Source organism: Oncorhynchus kisutch, linkage group LG7, assembly GCF_002021735.2.
Source record: "Oncorhynchus kisutch isolate 150728-3 linkage group LG7, Okis_V2, whole genome shotgun sequence".
NCBI lineage: Eukaryota > Metazoa > Chordata > Actinopteri > Salmoniformes > Salmonidae > Oncorhynchus > Oncorhynchus kisutch.
This window is the reverse complement of record NC_034180.2, coordinates 52,062,458-52,087,835: the sequence shown is the minus strand read 5'-3', so window position 1 is coordinate 52,087,835 and position 25,378 is coordinate 52,062,458. Positions and strand designations below refer to the sequence as shown.

The following is a 25,378-nucleotide window of genomic DNA, read 5'->3' as shown; positions in this document are numbered from 1 at the left end:
CGACAACAACATGGTAGCAACACAACATGACAACAACATGGTAGCAACATGACAACAACATTGTAGCAACACAACATGACAACAGCATGGTAGCAACACAACATGACAACAACATGGTAGCAACACAACATGGCAGCAACACAACATGACAACAACATGGTAGCAACACAACATGACAACAACATGGTAGCAACACAACATGACAACAACATGGCAGCAACACAACATAACAACAACACAACATGACAACAACATGGTAGCAACACAACATGACAACAACATGGTAGCAACACAATATGACAACAACATGGTAGCAACACAACATGACAACAACATGGTAGCAACACAACATGACAACAACATGGTAGCAACACATAACAACATGGTAGCAGCACAAAACATGGTACAAACATTATTGGTCACAGACAACAGCACAAAGGGCAAGAAGGTAGAGACAACAATACATCACGCAAATCAGCCACCACTGTCAGTAAGAGTGTCCATGATTGAGTCTTTGAATGAAGAGATGGAGATAAAACTGTCCAGTTTGAGTGGTTTGTTTTTGCAACTTGTTCTAGTCGCTAGCTGCATAGCTGAATCAATCTGTATAACAACAAAGACCAACGAATGTCCAGTTACTGTAGACAGGTGTTGACCTACAAGTATCAGCAATGACAAAACAAGAGGTGCTCTTCGTCTGAAGAGGAGTAAGGATCGGACCAAGATGCAGTGTGGTAAGTGTACATAATGTTTTTAATAACGACAAATGAACACTCGAACAAAAACAATAAACGATAACGTGAAATCTCCAACAACCGAAACAGTCCCGTGTGGCGACAAACACACACACGGAAACAAACACCCACAAACCAACAGTGAAACCCAGGCTACCTAGTATGATTCTCAATCAGAGACAACTAACGACACCTGCCTCTGATTGAGAACTATACTAGGCCCGAAACAGAAACCTAAACATAGAAACACAAAACATAGACTGCCCACCCCAACTCACGCCCTGACCATACTAAAACAAACAGACTACCCCCCCCAACTCACGCCCTGACCATACTAAAACAAACAGACTGCCCCCCCCAACTCACGCCCTGACCATACTAAAACAAACAGACTGCCCCCCCCCCAACTCACACCCTGACCATACTAAAACAAACAGACTGCCCCCCCCAACTCACACCCTGACCATACTAAAACAAACAGACTGCCCCCCCCCCAACTCACGCCCTGACCATACTAAAACAAACAGACTGCCCCCCCCCAACTCACGCCCTGACCATACTAAAACAAACAGACTGCCCCCCCCCAACTCACGCCCTGACCATACTAAAACAAACAGACTGCCCCCCCCAACTCACGCCCTGACCATACTAAAACAAACAGACTGCCCCCCCCCAACTCACGCCCTGACCATACTAAAACAAACAGACTGCTCCCCCCAACTCACGCCCTGACCATACTAAAACAAACAGACTGCCCCCCCCCAACTCACGCCCTGACCATACTAAAACAAACAGACTGCCCCCCCCCAACTCACGCCCTGACCATACTAAATAAAGACAAAACAAAGGAAACAAAGGTCAGAACGTGACAATAGACAATTAATAGATAGACATAGTTGAGAATAGCCAGAGAGGAACCTTGTGAAGGCTTTGTGTTAGAGGAGTGTGTGTGTGTGTGTGTGTGCGTGCGTGCGTGCCTACATTTCATTTAAAGATCTGGCACTAAGCTGATTATCTAACAATAACACCAACATGCTCCTATCAGCCTTCAACCTTCAGCCTTACTCCAGGCTACTGAGAAAACACACAACATGCAAGGATAGAGAGAGACGAGGACAGAGAGAGAATGAGGACACAGAGAGAGACGAGGACAGAGAGAAAATGAGGACACAGAGAGAGGAGGACACAGAGAGAGAGGAGGACAGAGAGAGAGACGAGGACACAGAGAGATACGAGGACAGGGAGAGAGAGAGACGAGGACAGAGAGAGAGACGAGGACAGAGACATGGAAAGAGAGAGATGAGGACAGAAAGAGAGAGACAAGGACAGACTGAGAGGAGGACACAGAGAGAGACGAGTACAGAGTGAGAGGAGGACACAGAGAGAGACGAGGACAGAGAGACGAGGACAGAGAGACGAGGACAGAGATGAGGACAGAGAGAGAGACGAGGACAGAGAGACAAGGAAAGAGAGAGATGAGGACAGAGAAAGATGAGTACAGAGAGAGAGAGACGAGGACAGAGTGAGAGGAGGACACAGAGAGAGACGAGGACAGAGAGACGAGAACAGAGAGATGAGGACAGAGAGAGAGATGAGGACAGAGAGATGAGGACAGAGAGAGAGACGAGGACAGAGAGAGACAAGGAAAGAGAGAGATGAGGACAGAGAGAGATGAGGACAGAGAGAGACGAGGACAGAGTGAGAGGAGGACACAGAGAGAGACGAGGACAGAGAGACGGGAACAGAGAGACGAGGACAGAGAGAGAGAGATGAGGACAGAGAGACGAGGACAGAGAGAGAGACGAGGACAGAGAGAGACAAGGACCGAGAAAGGCAAGGACAGCAGGTAGCCCTGAGTCTAGGCCCGTCTCCACAAAGCAGCCTTGTGGTACAGGCAGTTCCTGGTACAGCTCCTGAGGTTGTCTGATGTATCTATAATGCAGGGTCAAAGTGCTCGACACGTAGAAAGCAGAGAGGAGATCATGGAACAGAACAATATTGCATCGACTGTTGATTTAGTTAATAGGGTCTGTGTCTTTATCATTGTGTGTTGGCAGTAGAAGGAGAACCGAAGCCCAATACCGATGGTACTGGTAGAAAGTGGTGACACCGTATGTGAAGAATAACAGCAAGAGTTGAAACTGAGGTGATGAATTTTAGTATATCCCTCCCTCCCTCCCTCCATCCATCCATCCATTCACCCCTCCCTCCCTCCCTCCCTCCCTCCCTCCCTCCCTCCCTCCATCCATTCATCCATCCATCCATCCATTCACCCCTCCCTCCCTCCCTCCCTCCATCCATTCACCCCTCCCTCCCTCTCTCCCTCCATTCACCCATCCATCCATCCATTCACCCCTCCCTCCCTCCCTCCCTCCATTTATCCCTCCCTCCCTCCCTCCCTCCATTCACCCATCCATCCATCCATCCATTCACCCCTCCCTCCCTCCCTCTCTCCCTCCATCCATTCATTCTCAGTAGGTAGGTGTTTACCTCACGTTTCCTGGGCACAGTAGAGTCTTCATGATCTTCTGGGTCTGTAGCGTTTGAGCTGAGCACCTCTGAGAAGTCTGTGACGGTGTCTATGAACTCTGGTGTAGAGTGTCGACCATAGCGTTTACTACCCCGCATAAACTTAGCTTGGACTGTTGAGTCTGTGGAGAAGGAGAAGTTGATGAGAATGGTCCATACAAAAAACATAATTAAATCACGTCTAAACCTGTCACTACTTCTACCAAAGGTTCATCATTTAAAAACCTACATTTTGTTCTGTCAGGAGGAACAATGTTTCAATGTTTTCACTTCCATTCAGACACAGACTGTGACTCAGGACACATTAGCTCAACTGACAGGGATTTGAAGTCATATTTAAGGTAGAGTGATTACCTGGTCCTAAAAGTTAACACGGATTGACCGCTCTCTAACTCTACGACACCGATTTAGTAATCCTTCTTAAATAAGTCTTACCTGCCTCCTCTCTCTCTACCCTGTCTTCTGACAACGTAACGCCACGTCACTCCAAAGCCCAAGTTCATTCACAGCCTCACCAGTCTCTCCTCCCTCCTGGAGTCTCCCTCCTCCCCTCTCCTCCCTCCTGGAGTCACCCTCCTCCCCTCTCCTCCCCCTGGAGTCACCCTACTCCCCTCTCCTCCCCCTGGAGTCACCCTGCTCCCCTCTCCTCCCTCCTGGAGTCACCGTCCTCCCCTCTCCTCCCTCCTGGAGTCTCCCTCCTCCCCTCTCCTCCTCCTGGAGTCACCCTCCTCCCCTCTCCTCCCTCCTGGAGTCACCCTCCTCCCCTCTCCTCCCTCCTGGAGTCACCCTCCTCCCCTCTCCTCCCCCTGGAGTCTCCCTCCTCCCCTCTCCTCCCCCTGGAGTCACCCTCCTCCCCTCTCCTCCCTCCTGGAGTCACCCTTCTCCCCCTGGAGTCTCCCTCCTCCTGGAGTCACCCTCCTCCCCTCTCCTCCCCCTGGAGTCTCCCTCCTCCCCTCTCCTCCCTCCTGGAGTCACCCTCCTCTCTCCTGGAGTCACCATCCTCCCCTCTCCTCCCTCCTGGAGTCTCCCTCCTTCCCTCTCCTCCCTCCTGGAGTCACCCTCCTCCCCTCTCCTCCCTCCTGGTCTCTCCCTCCCCCTTCCTCCCTCCCTGTCACACTGCCTGGCCCCTCCCCCCCTCCTCCTCCTCCCTGTCACACTGCCTGGTCTCTCCCTCCCCCTCCTCCTCCCTGTCACACTGCCTGGTCTCTCCCTCCCCCTCCTCCTCCTCCTCCCTGTCACACTGCCTGGTCTCTCCCTCCCTCCCCCCCCTCCTCCTCCCCCCCTGTCACACTGCCTGGCCTCTCCCTCCCCCTCCTCCTCCCCCCTGTCACACTGCCTGGTCTCTCCCTCCCCCCTCCTCCTCCCCCGTCACACTGCCTGGTCTCTCCCTCCCCCTCCTCCCCCCTCCCCCCTGTCGCACTGCCTGGAGGGCACCACGGAAGAAGACACTGCTGTCCAAAAAAAACATTGCTGCACGTCTGAAGTTCACAAAGAGCACCTGGATGTTCCACAGCGCTACTGGCAAAATATTCTGTGGACAGATGAAACTACAGTTGAGTTGTTTGGGAGGAAAACACAACACTATGTGTGGAGAAAAAAGGCACAACACACCAACATCAAAACCTCATCCCAACTATAAAGTATGGTGGAGGGAGCATCCTGGTTTGGGGTTGCTTTGCTGCCTCAGGGCCTGGACAGTTTGCTATCACTGATGGAAAAATGCATTCCAAGGTTTATCAAGACATTTTGCAGGAGAATGTAAGGCTATATGCGGCGCCAATTGAAGCTCAACAGAAGTTAGGTGATGCAACAGGACAACTACCCAAAACACCGAAGTAAATCAACAACAGAATGGCTTCAACAGAAGAAAATGCGCCTTCTGGAGTGGCCCAGTCAGAGTCCTGACCTCAACCTGAGTGGCCCAGTCAGAGTCCTGACCTTCTGGAGTGGCCCAGTCAGAGTCCTGACCTCAACCTGAGTGGCCCAGTCAGAGTCCTGACCTCAACCTGAGTGGCCCAGTCAGAGTCCTGACCTCAACCTTAGTGACCCAGTCAGAGTCCTGACCTCAACCTGAGTGACCCAGTCAGAGTCCTGACCTCAACCTGAGTGACCCAGTCAGAGTCCTGACCTGGAGAGGCCCAGTCAGAGTCCCGACCTTCTGGAGTGGCTCAGTCAGAGTCCTGACCTCAACCTGAGTGGCCCAGTCAGAGTCCTGACCTTCTGGAGTGGCCCAGTCAGAGTCCTGACCTTCTGGAGTGGCCCAGTCAGTCCTGACCTTCTGGAGTGGCCCAGTCAGAGTCCTGACCTCAACCTGAGTGGCCCAGTCAGAGTCCTGACCTCAACCTGAGTGGCCCAGTCAGAGTCCTGACCTCAACCTGAGTGGCCCAGTCAGAGTCCTGACCTTCTGGAGTGGCCCAGTCAGAGTCCTGACCTCAACCTGAGTGGCCCAGTCAGAGTCCTGACCTTCTGGAGTGGCCCAGTCAGAGTCCTGACCTTCTGGAGTAGCCCAGTCAGAGTCCTGACCTTCTGGAGTGGCCCAGTCAGAGTCCTGACCTCAACCTGAGTGGCCCAGTCAGAGTCCTGACCTCAACCTGAGTGGCCCAGTCAGAGTCCTGACCTCAACCTGAGTGGCCCAGTCAGTTCTGACCTCAACCTGAGTGGCCCAGTCAGTCCTGACCTCAACCTGAGTGGCCCAGTCAGAGTCCTGACCTTCTGGAGTGGCCCAGTCAGAGTCCTGACCTCAACCTGAGTGGCCCAGTCAGAGTCCTGACCTCAACCTGAGTGGCCCAGTCAGAGTCCTGACCTCAACCTTAGTGACCCAGTCAGAGTCCTGACCTCAACCTGAGTGACCCAGTCAGAGTCCTGACCTCAACCTGAGTGACCCAGTCAGAGTCCTGACCTGGAGAGGCCCAGTCAGAGTCCCGACCTTCTGGAGTGGCTCAGTCAGAGTCCTGACCTCAACCTGAGTGGCCCAGTCAGAGTCCTGACCTTCTGGAGTGGCCCAGTCAGAGTCCTGACCTTCTGGAGTGGCCCAGTCAGTCCTGACCTTCTGGAGTGGCCCAGTCAGAGTCCTGACCTCAACCTGAGTGGCCCAGTCAGAGTCCTGACCTCAACCTGAGTGGCCCAGTCAGAGTCCTGACCTCAACCTGAGTGGCCCAGTCAGAGTCCTGACCTTCTGGAGTGGCCCAGTCAGAGTCCTGACCTCAACCTGAGTGGCCCAGTCAGAGTCCTGACCTTCTGGAGTGGCCCAGTCAGAGTCCTGACCTTCTGGAGTAGCCCAGTCAGAGTCCTGACCTTCTGGAGTGGCCCAGTCAGAGTCCTGACCTCAACCTGAGTGGCCCAGTCAGAGTCCTGACCTCAACCTGAGTGGCCCAGTCAGAGTCCTGACCTCAACCTGAGTGGCCCAGTCAGTTCTGACCTCAACCTGAGTGGCCCAGTCAGTTCTGACCTCAACCTGAGTGGCCCAGTCAGAGTCCTGACCTCAACCTGAGTGGCCCAGTCAGTTCTGACCTCAACCTGAGTGGCCCAGTCAGAGTCCTGACCTCAACCTGAGTGGCCCAGTCAGAGTCCTGACCTCAACCTGAGTGGCCCAGTCAGAGTCCTGACCTCAACCTGAGTGGCCCAGTCAGAGTCCTGACCTCAACCTGAGTGGCCCAGTCAGAGTCCTGACCTCAACCTGAGTGGCCCAGTCAGTTCTGACCTCAACCTGATTGAGATGCTGTGGCACGATCTCAAGAGCGCAGTTCACACCAGACATCCCAAGAATATTGCTGAACTGAAAAGAGGAATGGTCCAAATCTCCTCCAGACTGTTGTTACAGGTCTGACCTGCAACTACAGAAAACGTTTGGTTGAGGTTATTGCTGCCAAAGGAGGGTCAACCAGTTATTTAACCAGGGGTTCACATACTTTTCCCACCCTGCACTGTGAATGTTTACACGGTGTGTTCAATAAACACATGGAAACGTATAATTGTTCTTGTGTTATTAGTTTAAGCAGACCAGGCAGTGCGACAGGGGGGTCTATTGTTGGGACCTAGATGAAGACCAGATAACATATTATGACCAATTTATGCAGAAATCCAGGTTACTCTAAAGGGTTCACATAACTATTTTATTGCCACTGTACATTCAATGATAAGCAACGAGCTCTGTTGACAAGAGCGATGCAGGTTTCTCCTAAAAGCTAAGGCCTTGTCAAGAGAGAGAGAGAGAGAGGTCACATGCTTGGGAGACAGAGGACGTGAGGATCAAGGACCAATGAGGGTTTGTGAGTCGAGGAAGCTATACTGTTGAACAGTGACGTGTTTCACAATTCCACTCCTTCCTTACCTGGTGATAGAGAAGCAGGTGCTGTCTCCTGACTGGGCGCAGGTGTTGCTACTATGCTCGTTGATAACACCACAATCAGGGCATTCTTGAACTGGTCAAAACCAACCTGCAACACAAAATACAACATTTTGCAATGAGACACAACAGTTTTTCTGAATGTTCTCCCACAATAACATGAACAGGGAAAGACAAAATATTACTGAGATGATAAAATATTGGTCATGAAATTCCTAACATTGAATTGCATTGAATCCTGTGAATGCAGGATGGGGGACGGGAGGTGTCCCTGGACGATATGTCTAGGGAGATGGAGGACGGGAGGTGTCCCTGGACGATATGTCTAGGGAGGTGGAGGAGAGGGGGGTGTCCCTGGACGATATGTCTAGGGAGATGGAGGAGAGGGGGGTGCTCCTGGACGATATGTCTAGGGAGATGGAGGAGAGGGAGCTGTCCCTGGACGATATGTCTAGGGAGATGGAGGACGGGAGGTGTCCCTGGACGATATGTCTAGGGAGATGGAGGACGGGAGGTGTCCCTGGACGATATGTCTAGGGAGATGGAGGACGGGAGGTGTCCCTGGACTATATGTCTAGGGAGATGGAGGACGGGAGGTGTCCCTGGACGATATGTCTAGGGAGATGGAGGACGGGAGGTGTCCCTGGACGATATGTCTAGGGAGATGGAGGACGGGAGGTGTCCCTGGACGATATGTCTAGGGAGATGGAGGACGGGAGGTGTCCCTGGACGATATGTCTAGGGAGATGGAGGACGGGAGGTGTCCCTGGACGATATGTCTAGGGAGATGGAGGACGGGAGGTGTCCATGGACGATATGTCTAGGGAGATGGAGGACGGGAGGTGTCCCTGGACGATATGTCTAGGGAGGTGGAGGAGAGGGGGGTGTCCCTGGACGATATGTCTAGGGAGATGGAGGACGGGAGGTGTCCCTGGACGATATGTCTAGGGAGGTGGAGGAGAGGGGGGTGTCCCTGGATGATATGTCTAGGGAGGTGGAGGAGAGGGGGGTGTCCCTGGACGATATGTCTAGGGAGATGGAGGAGAGGGGGGTGTCCCTGGACGATATGTCTAGGGAGGTGGAGGAGAGGGGGGTGTCCCTGGACGATATGTCTAGGGAGATGGAGGACGGGAGGTGTCCCTGGACGATATGTCTAGGGAGGTGGAGGAGAGGGGGCTGTCCCTGGACGATATGTCTAGGGAGTTGGAGGAGAGGGGGGTGTCCCTGGACGATATGTCTAGGGAGGTGGAGGACGGGAGGTGTCCCTGGACGATATGTCTAGGGAGATGGAGGACGGGAGGTGTCCCTGGACGATATGTCTAGGGAGATGGAGGACGGGAGGTGTCCCTGGACGATATGTCTAGGGAGATGGAGGACGGGAGGTTTCCCTGGACGGTATGTCTAGGGAGATGGAGGACGGGAGGTGTCCCTGGACGATATGTCTAGGGAGATGGAGGACGGGAGGTGTCCCTGGACGATATGTCTAGGGAGGTGGAGGAGAGGGGGGTGTCCCTGGATGATATGTCTAGGGAGATGGAGGAGGAGGTGGGTGTCCCTGGATGACATGTCTAGGGAGGTGGAGGAGGGGGGGGTGTCCCCTGATGACATGTCTAGGGAGGTGAGGGAGGGGTGTCTCTGGATGACATATCTAGGGAGGTGAGGGAGGGGGATGTCCCTGGATGACATATCTAGGGAGGTGGAGGAGGGGGGTGTCCCTAGATGACATGTTTATTGTTGAGGGGTAGGTCGTTGAACATCTCATTCCAAAATCATGGGCATTAATATGGAATTGGTCCCCTCTTTGCTGCTATAACAGCCTCCACTCTTCTGGGAAGGCTTTCTACTAGATTTTGGAACATTGCTGCGGGGACTTGTTTCCATTCAGCCACAAGAACATTAGTGAGGTTGGGTACTGATGTTGGGCGATAAGGCCTGGCTTGCAGTCCGCGTTCTAATTCATCCCAAAGGTGGTCGATGGGGTTGAGGTCAGGGCTCTGTGCAGGCCAGTTAAGTTCTTCCACACCGATCTCGACAAATAATTTCTGTATTGACCTCACTTTGTGCATGGGGGCATTGTCATGCTGAAACAGGAAAGGGCCTTCCCCAAACCGTTGCCACAAAGTTGGACGCACAGAATAATCTAGAATGTCATTGTATGCTGTAGCATTAAGATTTCCCTTGACTGGAACTAAGGAGCCTGAACCATGAAAAACAGCCCCAGACCATTATTCATCATCCACCAAACTTTACAGTTGGCACTATGCATTGGGGCAGGTAGCGTTCTCCTGGCGTTCTCCCGCCAAACCCAGATTAGTCCATCAGACTGCCAGATGGTGAAGCGTGATGCATCACTCCAGAGAAAGCGTTTCCACTGCTCCGGAGTCCAATGGCGGCGATTTACACCACTCCAGCCGACGCTCAGCATTGCGCGTGGTGATCTTAGGCTTGTGTGCGGCTGCTCGCCCATGGAAACCCATTTCATGAAGCTCCCTGATGAACAGTTATTGTGCTGACGTTGCTTCCAGAGGCCGTTTGAAACTTGGTAGTGAGTGTTGCAACCCGAGGACAGATGATTTTTACGCGCTACGCGCTTCAGCATTTGGTGGTCCCATTCTGTGAGCTTGTGTGGCCTACCACTTCGCGACTGAGCCATTGTTGCTCCTAGACATTTCCACTGAACAATAACATCACTTACAGTTGACCGGGGGGCAGCTCTAGCAGGGCAGAAATTTGACGAACTTGTTTGTAAGGTGGCATGACTGTGCCGCTCTGAAGGTCACTGAGCTCTTCAGTAAGGCCCTTCTACTGCCCATATTAATGTTACTGCACCAAACATCTTAGTCAGATGTAAAATCTTAGTCAGATGTAAAATCTTAGTCAGATGTAAAATCTTAGTCAGATGTAATATCTTAGTCAGATGTAATATCTTAGGTGTAAAATCTTAGTCAGATGTAAAATATTAGGTGTAAAATCTTAGTCAGATGTAAAATCTTAGTCAGATGTAATATCTTAGTCAGATGTAATATCTTAGGTGTAAAATCTTAGTCAGATGTAAAATCTTAGGTGTAAAATCTTAGTCAGATGTAAAATCTTAGTCAGATGTAATATCTTAGTCAGTTGTAAAATCTTAGTCAGATGTAAAATCTTAGGTGTAAAATCTTAGTCAGATGTAAAATCTTAGTCAGATGTAATATCTTAGTCAGTTGTAAAATCTTAGTCAGATGTAAAATCTTAGTCAGATGTAAAATCTTAGGTGTAAAATCTTAGTCAGATGTAAAATCTTAGTCAGATGTAAAATCTTAGGTGTAAAATCTTAGTCAGATGTAATATCTTAGTCAGATGTAATATCTTAGTCAGGTGTAAAATCTTAGTCAGATGTAAAATCTTAGTCAGATGTAAAATTGTGTGACTAAGATCTTCTCGGCTAAAACCTCTAAATTAATGACAGATTTCTTGAGTTATCTAAGACTATTTTGAGGAAGTTTATACTGGCTACGGCGTCTCAAGATGGACAAACAGTACTATTGCCGTTTTTTTCTCATTTTTCAAGCGGAGTTCTTTTAAGGGAGTTTGCGAGTGAATTCGTTCGGTTCGCCTAGCCGAGTTAGTCTACTAGCACGAGTCGGCTTGGTATGGTTCGTTCCTGTCTCTCCCTCCAGGCTTGCTCCCCATCAGGGTTGCCAGGTTTAGCTACATTTTGTTATCATAATCGCCACTCAAAACCCGCCAACAAGGTCTGAAAACTAGACCAAAAAGAGAGGACTAGTCACATTTATCCAATAGGTGTCTCCATAATGACAATCTAAATACAACTGGTAACATTGCTTCACCTTGTTCTTTGTGATTGGTTCATCACACCAAATGATTTAATCTGAACTATAGAAGTCATTAGATAGTGAATGGTTAAGACATGTTTTTCTTTCTTCAGAAAACATTATTGTGAAATGGTATTAATACAAGTCACATTGATGATAATCGTATTTTCAACTGGAGTATAAATATCGAAAAGGCCCAATAGTTTGGCTTATTTTTTTTCTCCACATTTATGTCCCAGTTACCCTTCTAGAGATTGGAGATGAAAGAGAGAGAGAGAGAGGATATCAATCATGAGTTTTTCTACTATTATTTAATCAATTACTATTATAATTTGATAGTCTAATGGAGTTGCCTCTAAAAGAGGCCAACATTAGAATAATATTGAAATCTATTTTGCATCTAGATGGGGTTTTTTCATAGTGGAGATCAAGTTTATAACTTTCCTGGCTGGGCTGATGAGACTGTGGATAGCACAGTCAGATGGAACAGAGTAAATAGGCATTTTAACCTCATAGATTTAGCCGGTGGTAACTTTTGGAATAGATACTGGCTGGAATGTGGTGTTAACCAATCAGCATTCAGGATTAGACCCAGCCATTGTATAAACGCAAATAACAGTAGCCAACTACTGGAATAGATAAATGGGGAGGTCAACTGAGTCAGAAATTCACTTAAATATAGCCTATATGCGTAATGAGCCTCATGTCCACACCGATGCTGAAACGGCACCAGAAAATGTAGTCAAACTTTCATGAGACTTTAATTACAGAAATATAGGCTCATGTTTGACAATAATATTGTAGGATAATTAACATTAACGTCTAAAGTCTTGATTCTGTTGACAAACAATCTGAGCAGAGGCAGTCAGCATTCGCAACGCAGGTCATATTAGCAAACCATGTTGCTTGTTGCATCTGTAGATCTCCCCTCTTTCAAAATTTCGGACAGATATTTTCATCTAGGTCACGTGTTTCCACCTCATTTGCACAGACTGTATATAGACCTTTTTTCTACTGTATTATTGACGGTATGTTTTGTTTATTCCATGTGTAACACTGTGTTGTTGTTTGTGTCGCACTGCTTTGCTTTATCTTGGCCAGGTTGCAGTTGTAAACGAGAACTTGTTCTCAACTGGCCTACCTGGTTAAATAAAGGTGTTCTCAACTGGCCTACCTGGTTAAATAAAGGTGTTCTCAACTAGCCTACCTGGTTAAATAAAGGTGTTCTCAACTAGCCTACCTGGTTAAATAAAGGTGTTCTCAACTAGCCTACCTGGTTAAATAAAGGTGTTCTCAACTAGCCTACCTGGTTAAATAAAGGTGTTCTCAACTAGCCTAGCTGGTTAAATAAAGGTGTTCTCAACTAGCCTACCTGGTTAAATAAAGGTGTTCTCAACTAGCCTACCTGGTTAAATAAAGGTGTTCTCAACTAGCCTAGCTGGTTAAATAAAGGTGTTCTCAACTAGCCTACCTGGTTAAATAAAGGTGTTCTCAACTAGCCTAGCTGGTTAAATAAAGGTGTTCTCAACTAGCCTACCTGGTTAAATAAAGGTGTTCTCAACTAGCCTACCTGGTTAAATAAAGGTGTTCTCAACTAGCCTACCTGGTTAAATAAAGGTGTTCTCAACTAGCCTACCTGGTTAAATAAAGGTGTTCTCAACTAGCCTACCTGGTTAAATAAAGGTGTTCTCAACTAGCCTACCTGGTTAAATAAAGGTGTTCTCAACTGGCCTACCTGGTTAAATAAAGGTGACATTAAAACAATAATAATAATAATTGCATTTTGGAACATTAGTGCATAGCTTACTGCTATGATCGCATTTCTGCGCTTATAATGTGAATAAATAATAGGTCATCAACATTTTAAGCTAAATTGTTCTGATCTGTTGCATCTGTGGTAGCAGAATCAGAATTATTGAGGTAACATTGATAAATAAGATGTTTTATCAATTTTCATAAGTATGCTTATGTGGGGAAAGTTGCTTGGGCCCCAGAGAGGGGAGAGGTCAGGCTTGTCTTCATATGTGAACGTATCTTTTAAACCATGTGAAGGGATGATTGAGGGGGAACCAATTATCTCTTGGCTCCACAATGTCTGTTTGCCAGTCGCACCCTACTTTTCCCATTGGGGAGAGGAGGATGGCAGTGTCTGGAACCATTGTATGTTCCCTCTGAGGTTGCCCTTATCTTGACCTAGAGGCTCACTCTTCTTTCCGTGAGCTTGTCCAGGAGGGGTTGTATTTTTGATGGGAGTGTCGAGAATTAACAATTGATATATGCCATTGGATGAGGTAATGTTTTGGTTCTAAGTGGTACCAAGAACGGGACAAGAATTCGGTTTAGGAGACCAAACTGAAGGATAATTTATAGCTAATGCTGTCTGGCTATAGGATACTCCTTTTTTCAAGTAAAAGGTTATTTGTGTAATGTTCCTAAGATCTGTTATTTGTCATGAGACTGTCACATGGCTGACCAGTCTGTTTGATGGGTGTGTCTTGGACACTGAATTGATCTGAGAGTCACAGGGCTATGGCGAAGCTCATATAATTAAAGATGGGACTTTATGATAACTCTGACTTGTGTGTGGTTTGCTCTCTCATGATTTGGTAATACAGGACATTTCCACGACACATCAGCCTCATTTTTTAAAAGGTTTGATTTTGATGTACGGTAGTTGCATGAATTTTGGATCCATCGTCCCAGAACTGTCCCAGAGTCAGTTAGAACTGTCCCAGAGTCAGTTAGAACTGTCCCAGAGTCTGTTAGAACTGTCCCAGAGTCAGTTAGAACTGTCCCAGAGTCAGTTAGAACTGTCCCAGAGTCAGTTAGAACTGTCCCAGAGTCAGTTAGAACTGTCCCAGAGTCTGTTAGAACTGTCCCAGAGTCAGTTAGAACTGTCCCAGAGTCAGTTAGAACTGTCCCAGAGTCTGTTAGAACTGTCCCAGAGTCAGTTAGAACTGTCCCAGTCTGTTAGAACTGTCCCAGAGTCTGTGCGAACTGTCCCAGAGTCTGTGAGAACTGTCCCAGTCTGTTAGAACTGTTCCAGAGTCTGTGAGAACTGTCCCAGTCTGTTAGAACTGTTCCAGACTCTGTGCGAACTGTCCCAGAGTCTGTTATAACTGTCCCAGTCTGTTAGAACTGTCCCAGAGTCTGTGCGAACTGTCCCAGAGTCTGTGAGAACTGTCCCAGTCTGTTAGAACTGTTCCAGAGTCTGTGAGAACTGTCCCAGTCTGTTAGAACTGTTCCAGACTCTGTGCGAACTGTCCCAGAGTCTGTTATAACTGTCCCAGAGTATGTGAGAACTGTCCCAAAGTCTGTTAGAACTGTCCCAGTCTGTTATAACTGTCCCAGAGTCTGTTAGAACTGTTCCAGACTCTGTGCGAACTGTCCCAGAGTCTGTGAGAACTGTCCCAGAGTCTGTGAGAACTGTCCCAGAGTCTGTTAGAATTGTCCCAGTCTGTTAGAACTGTCCCAGAGTCTGTTAGAACTGTCCCAGTCTGTTAGAACTGTCCCAGTCTGTTAGAACTGTCGCAGAGTCTGTTAGAACTGTCACAGAGTCTGTTAGAACTGTCCCAGTCTGTTAGAATTGTCCCAGTCTGTGCGAACTGTCCCAGAGTCTGTTAGAACTGTCCCAGAGTCTGTTAGAACTGTCCCAGTCTGTTAGAACTGTCCCAGAGTCTGTTAGAACTGTCACAGAGTCTGTTAGAACTGTCCCAGAGTCTGTTAGAACTGTCCCAGAGTCTGTTAGAACTGTCCCGATTATTTCTCAGTTGTTCTCCCTTGCTGTGTTGGTTCTAATAATGATTGGTAAGACTGGGGGGGGGGGTCAGGATACAACTCTCAACACCAATGACTGTGGTCAACACACACACGCACACACACACACACACAGACCTGCTGCCCTCCCCCTCCCTATCACTCACTCAGCAACAGCCTGCCTCACGCTCTGATAGTCAGCAGCAGGTCACAATAAAATTACAGGTGCAATTTAGAAACACTGTGAATGCTGTCACAACAGACAATGGGAACACTGTGAATGCTGTCACAACAGACAATGCCAGGAACACTGTGAATGCTGTCACAACAGACAATGGGAACACTGTGAATGCTGTCACAACAGACAATGCCAGGAACACTGTGAATGCTGTCACAACAGACAATGGGAACACTGTGAATGCTGTCACAACAGACAATGCCAGGAACACTGTGAATGCTGTCACAACAGACAATGGGAACACTGTGAATGCTGTCACAACAGACAATGGGAACACTGTGAATGCTGTCACAACAGACAATGGGAACACTGTGAATGCTGTCACAACAGACAATGGGAACACTGTGAATGCTGTCACAACAAACAATGGGAACACTGTGAATGCTGTCACAACAGACAATGGGAACACTGTGAATGCTGTCACAGAAGCTGAACTTGGGACACAAATAGGGTGCTTTTTAGTTTTGCGTCTTTTACCAAATAAATCTAAAATTAACTCCAGTAACTGTTGGCATTTCATTTCCCCGCTGTACCGTAACCGATCTGTGACCTCAAAACCGCAATACGTAGCTGGGTTTGGTGAACTGTCACACCTCTAGTTATGAGTAATGTGGGCATATTTTAGGGGAATCCATCCACCCAACCATACAAAGCAACCCAGAGGCTACCTGCCAGATTTTGGTGGTGGGCAGCTGTGAATGAGTGAATTTTACCATTAATAAAATTGAAGCAATATTTTAATTGGACCAGACATGGAGGATACACGATAACAAAAGATTTAACCAATGTCATTCCTATTCCAGGCCCGAACAAAGCAAGGGGGGATTTTTACTCATCAAGCACCCTCTCAAACAGACCCACTTCACTTGTGAATGTTGATTAGCCTGGTTGTTATGACAACAGACACCTGGGATGAGAAGGCCAATGAAAGGATCTAATTTCTCTCAAAAACAAGACGGCTAACAAAGCACCAGAAGACTGGCCCTGGTTCCCTGGCTGACTGGCTCCCTGGCTGACTGGCTCCCTGGTTGACTGGCTCCCTGGCTGACTGGCTCCCTGGTTGACTGGCTCCCTGGCTGACTGGCTCCCTGGCTGACTGGCTGGCCACAAGTACCTGAGACACCCACCCTATAGAGTCAGACCAGAGCTGCTCTCTGAGGATAGGAGTAGATCCCAGAACGGTAAACCTGTATCCCACTAAACACAGAGTCTGTATCCCACTAAACACACAGCCTGTATCCCACTAAACACACAGCCGGTATCCCACTAAACACACAGTCTGTATCCCACTAAACACACAGCCTGTATCCCACTAAACACACAGCCTGTATCCCACTAAACACACAGCCTGTATCCCACTAAACACACAGTCACACAGGACTCATCAGACCAAAGGACAGATTTCCACCAGTCTCGTGTCCATTCCTCGTGTTTCTTGGCCCAAGCAAGTATTCTTCCACAGAATCCAGCCAACGGGCGAGTGAGCCTGTCAGGTAGCCTGTATTCTTCCACAGAATCCAGCCAACGGGCGAGTGAGCCTGTCAGGTAGCCTGTATTCTCCCACAGAATCCAGCCAACGGGCGAGTGAGCCTGTCAGGTAGCCTGTATTCTCCCACAGAATCCAGCCAACGGGCGAGTGAGCCTGTCAGGTAGCCTGTATTCTCCCACAGAATCCAGCCAACGGGCGAGTGAGCCTGTCAGGTAGCCTGTATTCTCCCACAGAATCCAGCCAACGGGCGAGTGAGCCTGTCAGGTAGCCTGTATTCTCCCACAGAATCCAGCCAACGGGCGAGTGAGCCTATCAGGTAGCCTGTATTCTCCCACAGAATCCAGCCAACAGGCGAGTGAGCCTGTCAGGTAGCCTGTATTCTCCCACAGAATCCAGCCAACGGGCGAGTGAGCCTATCAGGTAGCCTGTATTCTTCCACAGAATCCAGCCAACGGGCGAGTGAGCCTATCAGGTAGCCTGTATTCTTCCACAGAATCCAGCCAACGGGCGAGTGAGCCTGTCAGGTAGCCTGTATTCTTCCACAGAATCCAGCCAACGGGCGAGTGAGCCTATCAGGTAGCCTGTATTCTTCCACAGAATCCAGCCAACGGGCGAGTGAGCCTATCAGGTAGCCTGTATTCTTCCACAGAATCCAGCCTAGCTGATGCAATTTTCCTGATTTTTGTCCACTTTCTTTCCTATGGCCTCCATTGATTTAATCACCCTAATTCTGGCCCTCCTACAAGGGTAGAAACTGTTGGATTAACGGATTATGATGAAGACATGAGGTTTGGACCATTGGTTTTCTTAAAAGAGGATTATTTTTTGTGTGTGTGTTTTTGATTGGACGCCGTAAACACTATCACTACCTCACTCTCCAACCCTGGTTCATTCAACCACAGCGTTACGCTAAAAGATGAAGACAGAGTATCCTATATCCTGAGCTGTGGCCGGGGGAGGGGGATTTACACTGCCAGTGAACTAACAACACCAGTGAGTTAACATTAGTTAACATTAACACTAACTTAAAGCTGACCATATAGTTGTAGCAGGGTCGTATTCATTAGTGCACACGTTGCAAAACCATTGCAAAACGTAGCAATTTTTTTTTTATATAAAAAAACCCCCCAGGTGTTTCTTATTAGACAAGTTCTGGTAGTCTCTCCCTGTTTCAGTCCGTTCTCTTCCAATCTTAATGAACAGGCCCAGGTGTAGGGGCTTACCCTGCCAGTGAGTGGGTCCTGGTTCTGTAGCAGGGCATGGAGCAGTGTGGGGGTGGAATCCTCCAGGTGCAGGGCCTGGCACAAGTCAGATAGCTCCTCGGGGCACAGCGACCCGGCGCCGGTGGCGTCGAAACTCTCAAAGACCTCCTTCAGACGCTCCTCGTACTGATCCTGCTGGCCGTCATCCATCCCATAGGACAGCACCCTGCCCTGAACAGACAGAGTTAGCATAGTTATAGGACAGCACACTGCCCTGGACAGACAGAGTTAGCATAGTTATAGGACAGCACACTGCCCTGGACAGACAGAGTTAGCACAGTTATAGGACAGCACCCTGCCATGGAGACAGTTAGCACAGTTATAGGACAGCACCCTGCCATGGAGACAGTTAGCACAGTTATAGGACAGCACACTGCCCTGGAGACAGTTAGCACAGTTATAGGACAGCACCCTGCCATGGAGACAGTTAGCACAGTTATAGGACAGCACACTGCCCTGGAGACAGTTAGCACAGTTATAGGACAGCACCCTGCCCTGGAGACAGTTAGCACAGTTATAGGACAGCACCCTGCCCTGGAGACAGTTAGCACAGTTATAGGACAGCACACTGCCCTGGAGACAGTTAGCACAGTTATAGGACAGCACACTGCCCTGAACAGACAGAGTTAGCACAGTTATAGGACAGCACCCTGCCCTGGAGACAGTTAGCACAGTTATAGGACAGCACCCTGCCCTGGAGACAGTTAGCACAGTTATAGGACAGCACCCTGCCCTGGAGACAGTTAGCACAGTTATAGGACAGCACACTGCCCTGGAGACAGTTAGCACAGTTATAGGACAGCACACTGCCCTGGAGACAGTTAGCACAGTTATAGGACAGCACACTGCCCTGGAGACAGTTAGCACAGTTATAGGACAGCACACTGCCCTGGAGACAGTTAGCACAGTTATAGGACAGCACACTGCCCTGAACAGACAGAGTTAGCACAGTTATAGGACAGCACCCTGCCCTGGAGACAGTTAGCACAGTTATAGGACAGCACCCTGCCCTGGAGACAGTTAGCACAGTTATAGGACAGCACCCTGCCCTGGAGACAGTTAGCACAGTTATAGGACAGCACACTGCCCTGGAGACAGTTAGCACAGTTATAGGACAGCACACTGCCCTGGAGACAGTTAGCACAGTTATAGGACAGCACACTGCCCTGGAGACAGTTAGCACAGTTATAGGACAGCACACTGCCCTGAACAGACAGAGTTAGCACAGTTATAGGACAGCACCCTGCCCTGAACAGACAGAGTTAGCACAGTTATAGGACAGCACCCTGCCCTTGACAGACAGAGTTAGCACAGTTATAGGACAGCACCCTGCCCTGGACAGACAGAGTTAGCACAGTTATAGGACAGCACCCTGCCCTGGAGACAGTTAGCACAGTTATAGGACAGCACCCTGCCCTGGAGACAGTTAGCACAGTTATAGGACAGCACCCTGCCCTGGAGACACACAGAGAGTGAGATAAAGATCTCTCGCTCTCCTACCCCTCTCCCTCCCTCATATATAGGACATATATAATATATATATATATATATATATATATATATATATATATATATATATATATATATATAGAGAGAGAAATAATAAAATACTCCATAGCATAGCACCCTGCCTTAGGAACACACAGGCAGAGACAGGGTTAGGACAGACAGCACCCTGCCTTAGGAACACACAGGCAGAGACAGGATTAGGACAGACAGCACCCTGCCTTAGGGACACAAAGGCAGAGACAGGGTTAGGACAGACAGCACCCTGCCTTAGGAACACACAGGCAGAGACAGGGTTAGGACAGACAGCACCCTGCCTTAGGAACACACAGGCAGAGACAGGGTTAGGACAGACAGCACCCTGCCTTAGGAACACACAGGCAGAGACAGGATTAGGACAGACAGCACCCTGCCTTAGGAACACACAGGCAGAGACAGGGTTAGGACAGACAGCACCCTGCCTTAGGAACACACAGGCAGAGACAGGATTAGGACAGACAGCACCCTGCCTTAGGAACACACAGGCAGAGACAGGATTAGGACAGACAGCACCCTGCCTTAGGGACACAAAGGCAGAGACAGGGTTAGGACAGACAGCACCCTGCCTTAGGAACACACAGGCAGAGACAGGGTTAGGACAGACAGCACCCTGCCTTAGGAACACACAGGCAGAGACAGGGTTAGGACAGACAGCACCCTGCCTTAGGAACACACAGGCAGAGACAGGGTTAGGACAGACAGCACCCTGCCTTAGGAACACACAGGCAGAGACAGGGTTAGGACAGACAGCACCCTGCCTTAGGGACACACAGGCAGCGACAGGGTTAGGACAGACAGCACCATGCCTTAGGAACACACAGGCAGAGACAGGATTAGGACAGACAGCACCCTGCCTTAGGGACACACAGGCAGAGACAGGGTTAGGACAGACAGCACCCTGCCTTAGGGACACACAGGCAGCGACAGGGTTAGGACAGACAGCACCCTGCCTTAGGAACACACAGGCAGAGACAGGATTAGGACAGACAGCACCCTGCCTTAGGGACACACAGGCAGAGACAGGGTTAGGACAGACAGCACCCTGCCTTAGGAACACACAGGCAGAGACAGGGTTAGGACAGACAGCACCCTGCCTTAGGAACACACAGGCAGAGACAGGATTAGGACAGACAGCACCCTGCCTTAGGGACACACAGGCAGAGACAGGGTTAGGACAGACAGCACCCTGCCTTAGGGACACACAGGCAGCGACAGGGTTAGGACAGACAGCACCCTGCCTTAGGAACACACAGGCAGAGACAGGATTAGGACAGACAGCACCCTGCCTTAGGGACACACAGGCAGAGACAGGGTTAGGACAGACAGCACCCTGCCTTAGGAACACACAGGCAGAGACAGGATTAGGACAGACAGCACCCTGCCTTAGGGACACACAGGCAGAGACAGGGTTAGGACAGACAGCACCCTGCCTTAGGGACACACAGGCAGAGACAGGGTTAGGACAGACAGCACCCTGCCTTAGGGACACAGGCAGAGACAGGGTTAGGACAGACAGCACCCTGCCTTAGGGACACACAGGCAGAGACAGGATTAGGACAGACAGCACCCTGCCTTAGGGACACACAGGCAGAGACAGGGTTAGGACAGACAGCACCCTGCCTTAGGGACACACAGGCAGAGACAGGGTTAGGACAGACAGCACCCTGCCTTAGGAACACACAGGCAGAGACAGGATTAGGACAGACAGCACCCTGCCTTAGGGACACACAGGCAGAGACAGGATTAGGACAGACAGCACCCTGCCTTAGGGACACACAGGCAGAGACAGGATTAGGACAGACAGCACCCTGCCTTAGGGACACACAGGCAGAGACAGGATTAGGACAGACAGCACCCTGCCTTAGGGACACACAGGCAGAGACATGATTAGGACAGACAGCACCCTGCCTTAGGGACACACAGGCAGAGACAGGATTAGGACAGACAGCACCCTGCCTTAGGGACACACAGGCAGAGACAGGATTAGGACAGACAGCACCCTGCCTTAGGGACACACAGGCAGAGACAGGATTAGGACAGACAGCACCCTGCCTTAGAGACACACAGGCAGAGACAGGGTTAGTGTAGTTATTTCATAGAACAGCACCCTGCCCTGTAGACAGAGATAGGGACAATCAGCACAGCACCCTGCCCTGGAGACACAGGTAGCTACTATGATTGTCCAGAGCACCTGTGGAATATATATATATATACACACAGAGTACCAAAAAAACAAACATGATAGAATGATAGTGAAGACATCAAAACTATGAAATAACAGATATGGAATCAAGGCAAAGGGTGGCTACTTTGAAGAATCTCAAATATTAATATATTTAGATTTGTTTACCACTTTATTTCATAGTTTTGATGTCTTCACTATTATTCTACAATGTAGAAAATAGTAAAAAATAAAGAAAAACACCCTTGAATGAGTAGGTGTCTAAACTTTTGACAGGTACTGTATATATATATATATATATATATATATTCACCCTAAAGCCAAGAGAATAACGAGTTCACATTCCAATACCAGTTTACAGCGAGACACTTACGATGAGGGTGGAAACATCCATTGTATGAACAGCCCCATCAGCCTCCACCCAGCACTGGGAGGTTGATCAACTGGCGCTACACACCAGAGTCATTACGTGGTCGAGTGGCAAGGCTTTACCTAATCCAATCAGCCTTACCGGATGATGAGACAACCAGGCGTGCCACCCCAAATGACACCCTAATCCCTATTTAGCTCACTATCTTTCAGGGCTCTGGTCAAAAGTAGTGCACAATATATTGGGAATAGGGTGCCTTTTGGGATACAACCGATATATGGATACAGCCCAGGTGGATACAGCCCATAGACTTATACAGCCATAGCAGGGGCCTGGTTGGGCTGTGACACAGTGACTTCCAGCTGGTTGGGCCGTGACACAGTGACTTCTAGCTGGTTGGGCTGTGACACAGTGACTTCCAGCAGGCTGGGCCGTGACACAGTGACTTCCTGCAGGCTTGGCTGTGACACAGTGACTTCCAGCTGGTTGGGCCGTGACACAGTGACTTCCAGCTGGTTGGGCCGTGACACAGTGACTTCCAGCTGGGCTACGACACTGGGATGCTTCATGACACAATGAGATGCCATAAGAATGAAGTATTACCTTTGACACATTATGGGATGCAGTTTGATGCAGAGGAACAAACTTAGTTTACAGAATACATTAGATGTGTATCTGCACAGAACTAAAAGTTGATATGGAAGATAAACCTCACAACAGATAATATCATTGCTATTGTGCTCTGAGGTGGAACCAAGAATATTGAGTAAGTATACAAAAAATAGAAGCTTCAAGAGGAATACCCAAACCATACTAACTAATCAACCAGTGATTTAGTCAGTGCATATAAATGGGTTAGCTGACAACATCATGAAAACGATGCGACCGCTTCAATGGAGCAGAAATGTGCGCGCTGTTGTGATTCTGGATGGCCAGATACAATGTAGACCATCCAATCATTACCAACATTAAATGAGCTCCAAGTTACTTAGTTACGCCTTGTTGTGATTCTGGATGGCCTTGTTGTGATTCTGGATGGCCTTGTTGTGAATCTGGATGGCCTTGTTGTGATTCTGGATGGCCTTGTTGTGATTCTGGATGGCCTTGTTGTGATTCTGGATGGCCTTGTTGTGAATCTGAATGACCTTGTTGTGAATCTGGATGGCCTTGTTGTGAATCTGAATGGCCTTGTTGTGAATCTGGATGGCCTTGTTGTGATTCTGGATGGCCTTGTTGTGAATCTGAATGGCCTTGTTGTGATTCTGGGTGGCCTTGTTGTGATTCTGGATGGCCTTGTTGTGAATCTGGATGGCCTTGTTGTGAATCTGGATGGCCTTGTTGTGATTCTGGATGGCCTTGTTGTGATTCTGGATGGCCTTGTTGTGATTCTGGATGGCCTTGTTGTGATTCTGGATGTTGTTGTGATTCTGGATGGCCTTGTTGTGATTCTGGATGGCCTTGTTGTGATTCTGGATGGCCTTGTTGTGAGAGAAGCTGCCGCGTGGGGAATCTTAGGCGGCTCGTTTCAGCTAGTTTTATCTTGTTCTTGCCACCATGTATTGTTTTGACTGATATCATGTCTATGCTAATATTGCAACAACAAAAAATCGCTAGCTAGCTAACCAACAACTGCAACGATGTATTTGAGTGATCATTGTGCACATTTATTGTTAAACACGTATTAAATAAACATTGTTTGATGAAATATAGGTAACATGTCAACTATCTAAGCCAACCCTGTCTGTTTTTCCCTTATAGTTGGGAGCGCTTCGGTTTTGTTACTAAACAACCAAGCCGTCTATGGCAGAGGAGAGGAGAGGGGGAAGGGGGGGAGAATGGTAGAGCACCTTGTAGAGCTTGTAAATTGTTAAGTTATACAACCAAGATGATGCATATACTGACAAGATACATGTCTCTCGGCCTTAACAATGGGAGTCTTTGTCCACAAAGCGGCACTGCGGGCAGTCTAGTCTCCCGCCTATCCTTTATTTAAATTGGTGAATACATCTCATTATTGTAATCCTGTTATGAATATTCGATGAGGGTTGTTGATGTCAACCAGCGTGTATTCACTAGAGAGAGATGCTATGCTACAAGCCTCGTGTCATGAATATGGATAGCCATCTTAGAGATAGTGTTTATTTATCTATATTGCCGGAATGTCACGTGTCCTACTTATATCAGAGCACTCGTAACAACTTAAGCGTTTACAAAACGTCTACTCGATCAAATAAACCTCACGGAACAAATAAGCCATACATTTTTGTTGTTGTTGACCAAATTCGACCCCCTTTCATTGACCTCCGTATAAAAACTCATTGCTTGGTGTGTGAAATAAAGGAAAAATCTCCACCGGCTGGAGGTAGACATATTTTCTGCTGAGTTGGGTCTCTTCCTCTTCCTCTCTGATTACAACAAAGACTTCTGGTAGCAACAGGCTTGCCCCGACCACTTGAGGATCGGTCTTTTTCAGATCCCCATTTCCTGTGTTTGAGGTGTGCAAAATCCACGTGTCACTTAAATCTCGCTGATCTGATTGATTTCATTTTACTCCTGCGACTCTTTCATTCCCCTGTATTCCCCCCCCCCCCGTTAACAGGAAATGGCCTGTCAAACACACCCCGGTAATGGCTGAATGGAATACGTTGGCTTTCTATAAGAACGGATAAGAACGCAGATGAGTGCAGGTAGGGTTGACAGAGCAGGTAGGGTAGACAGAGCAGGTGAGTTCAGGTAGGGTAGACAGAGCAGGTGAGTTCAGGTAGGGTAGACAGAGCAGGCGAGTGCAGGTAGGGTAGACAGAGCAGGTGAGTTCAGGTAGGGTAGACAGAGCAGGTGAGTTCAGGTAGGGTAGACAGAGCAGGTGAGTTCAGGTAGGGTAGACAGAGTAGGTGAGTGCAGGTAGGGTAGACAGAGCAGGTGAGTGCAGGTAGGGTAGACAGAGCAGGTGAGTTCAGGTAGGGTAGACAGAGCAGGTGAGTTCAGGTAGAGTAGACAGAGCAGGTGAGTTCAGGTAGGGTAGACAGAGCAGGTGAGTTCAGGTAGGGTAGACAGAGCAGGTGAGTTCAGGTAGGGTAGACAGAGCAGGTGAGTTCAGGTAGGGTAGACAGAGC

General features: G+C 48.7%; 1 protein-coding gene across 4 annotated transcripts in view; it reads right to left on the bottom strand.

Annotated features, from left to right (window-relative positions):
• nin (ninein (GSK3B interacting protein)) overlaps positions 1-25,378 on the bottom strand; it is a 103,305-nt gene that overhangs the window by 56,079 nt on the left and 21,848 nt on the right. For all 4 annotated transcript variants that reach the window (XM_031829293.1, XM_031829296.1, XM_031829295.1 and 1 more), the window contains exons 2-4: positions 18,130-18,339; positions 7,594-7,699; positions 3,225-3,385 (exon numbers count right to left, since the gene is read on the bottom strand). In XM_031829293.1, coding sequence (XP_031685153.1) covers positions 3,225-3,385; positions 7,594-7,699; positions 18,130-18,318 — 456 coding nt within the window. In that variant the 5' untranslated portion in view covers positions 18,319-18,339. The remainder of the gene's footprint in view (positions 1-3,224; positions 3,386-7,593; positions 7,700-18,129; positions 18,340-25,378) is intronic.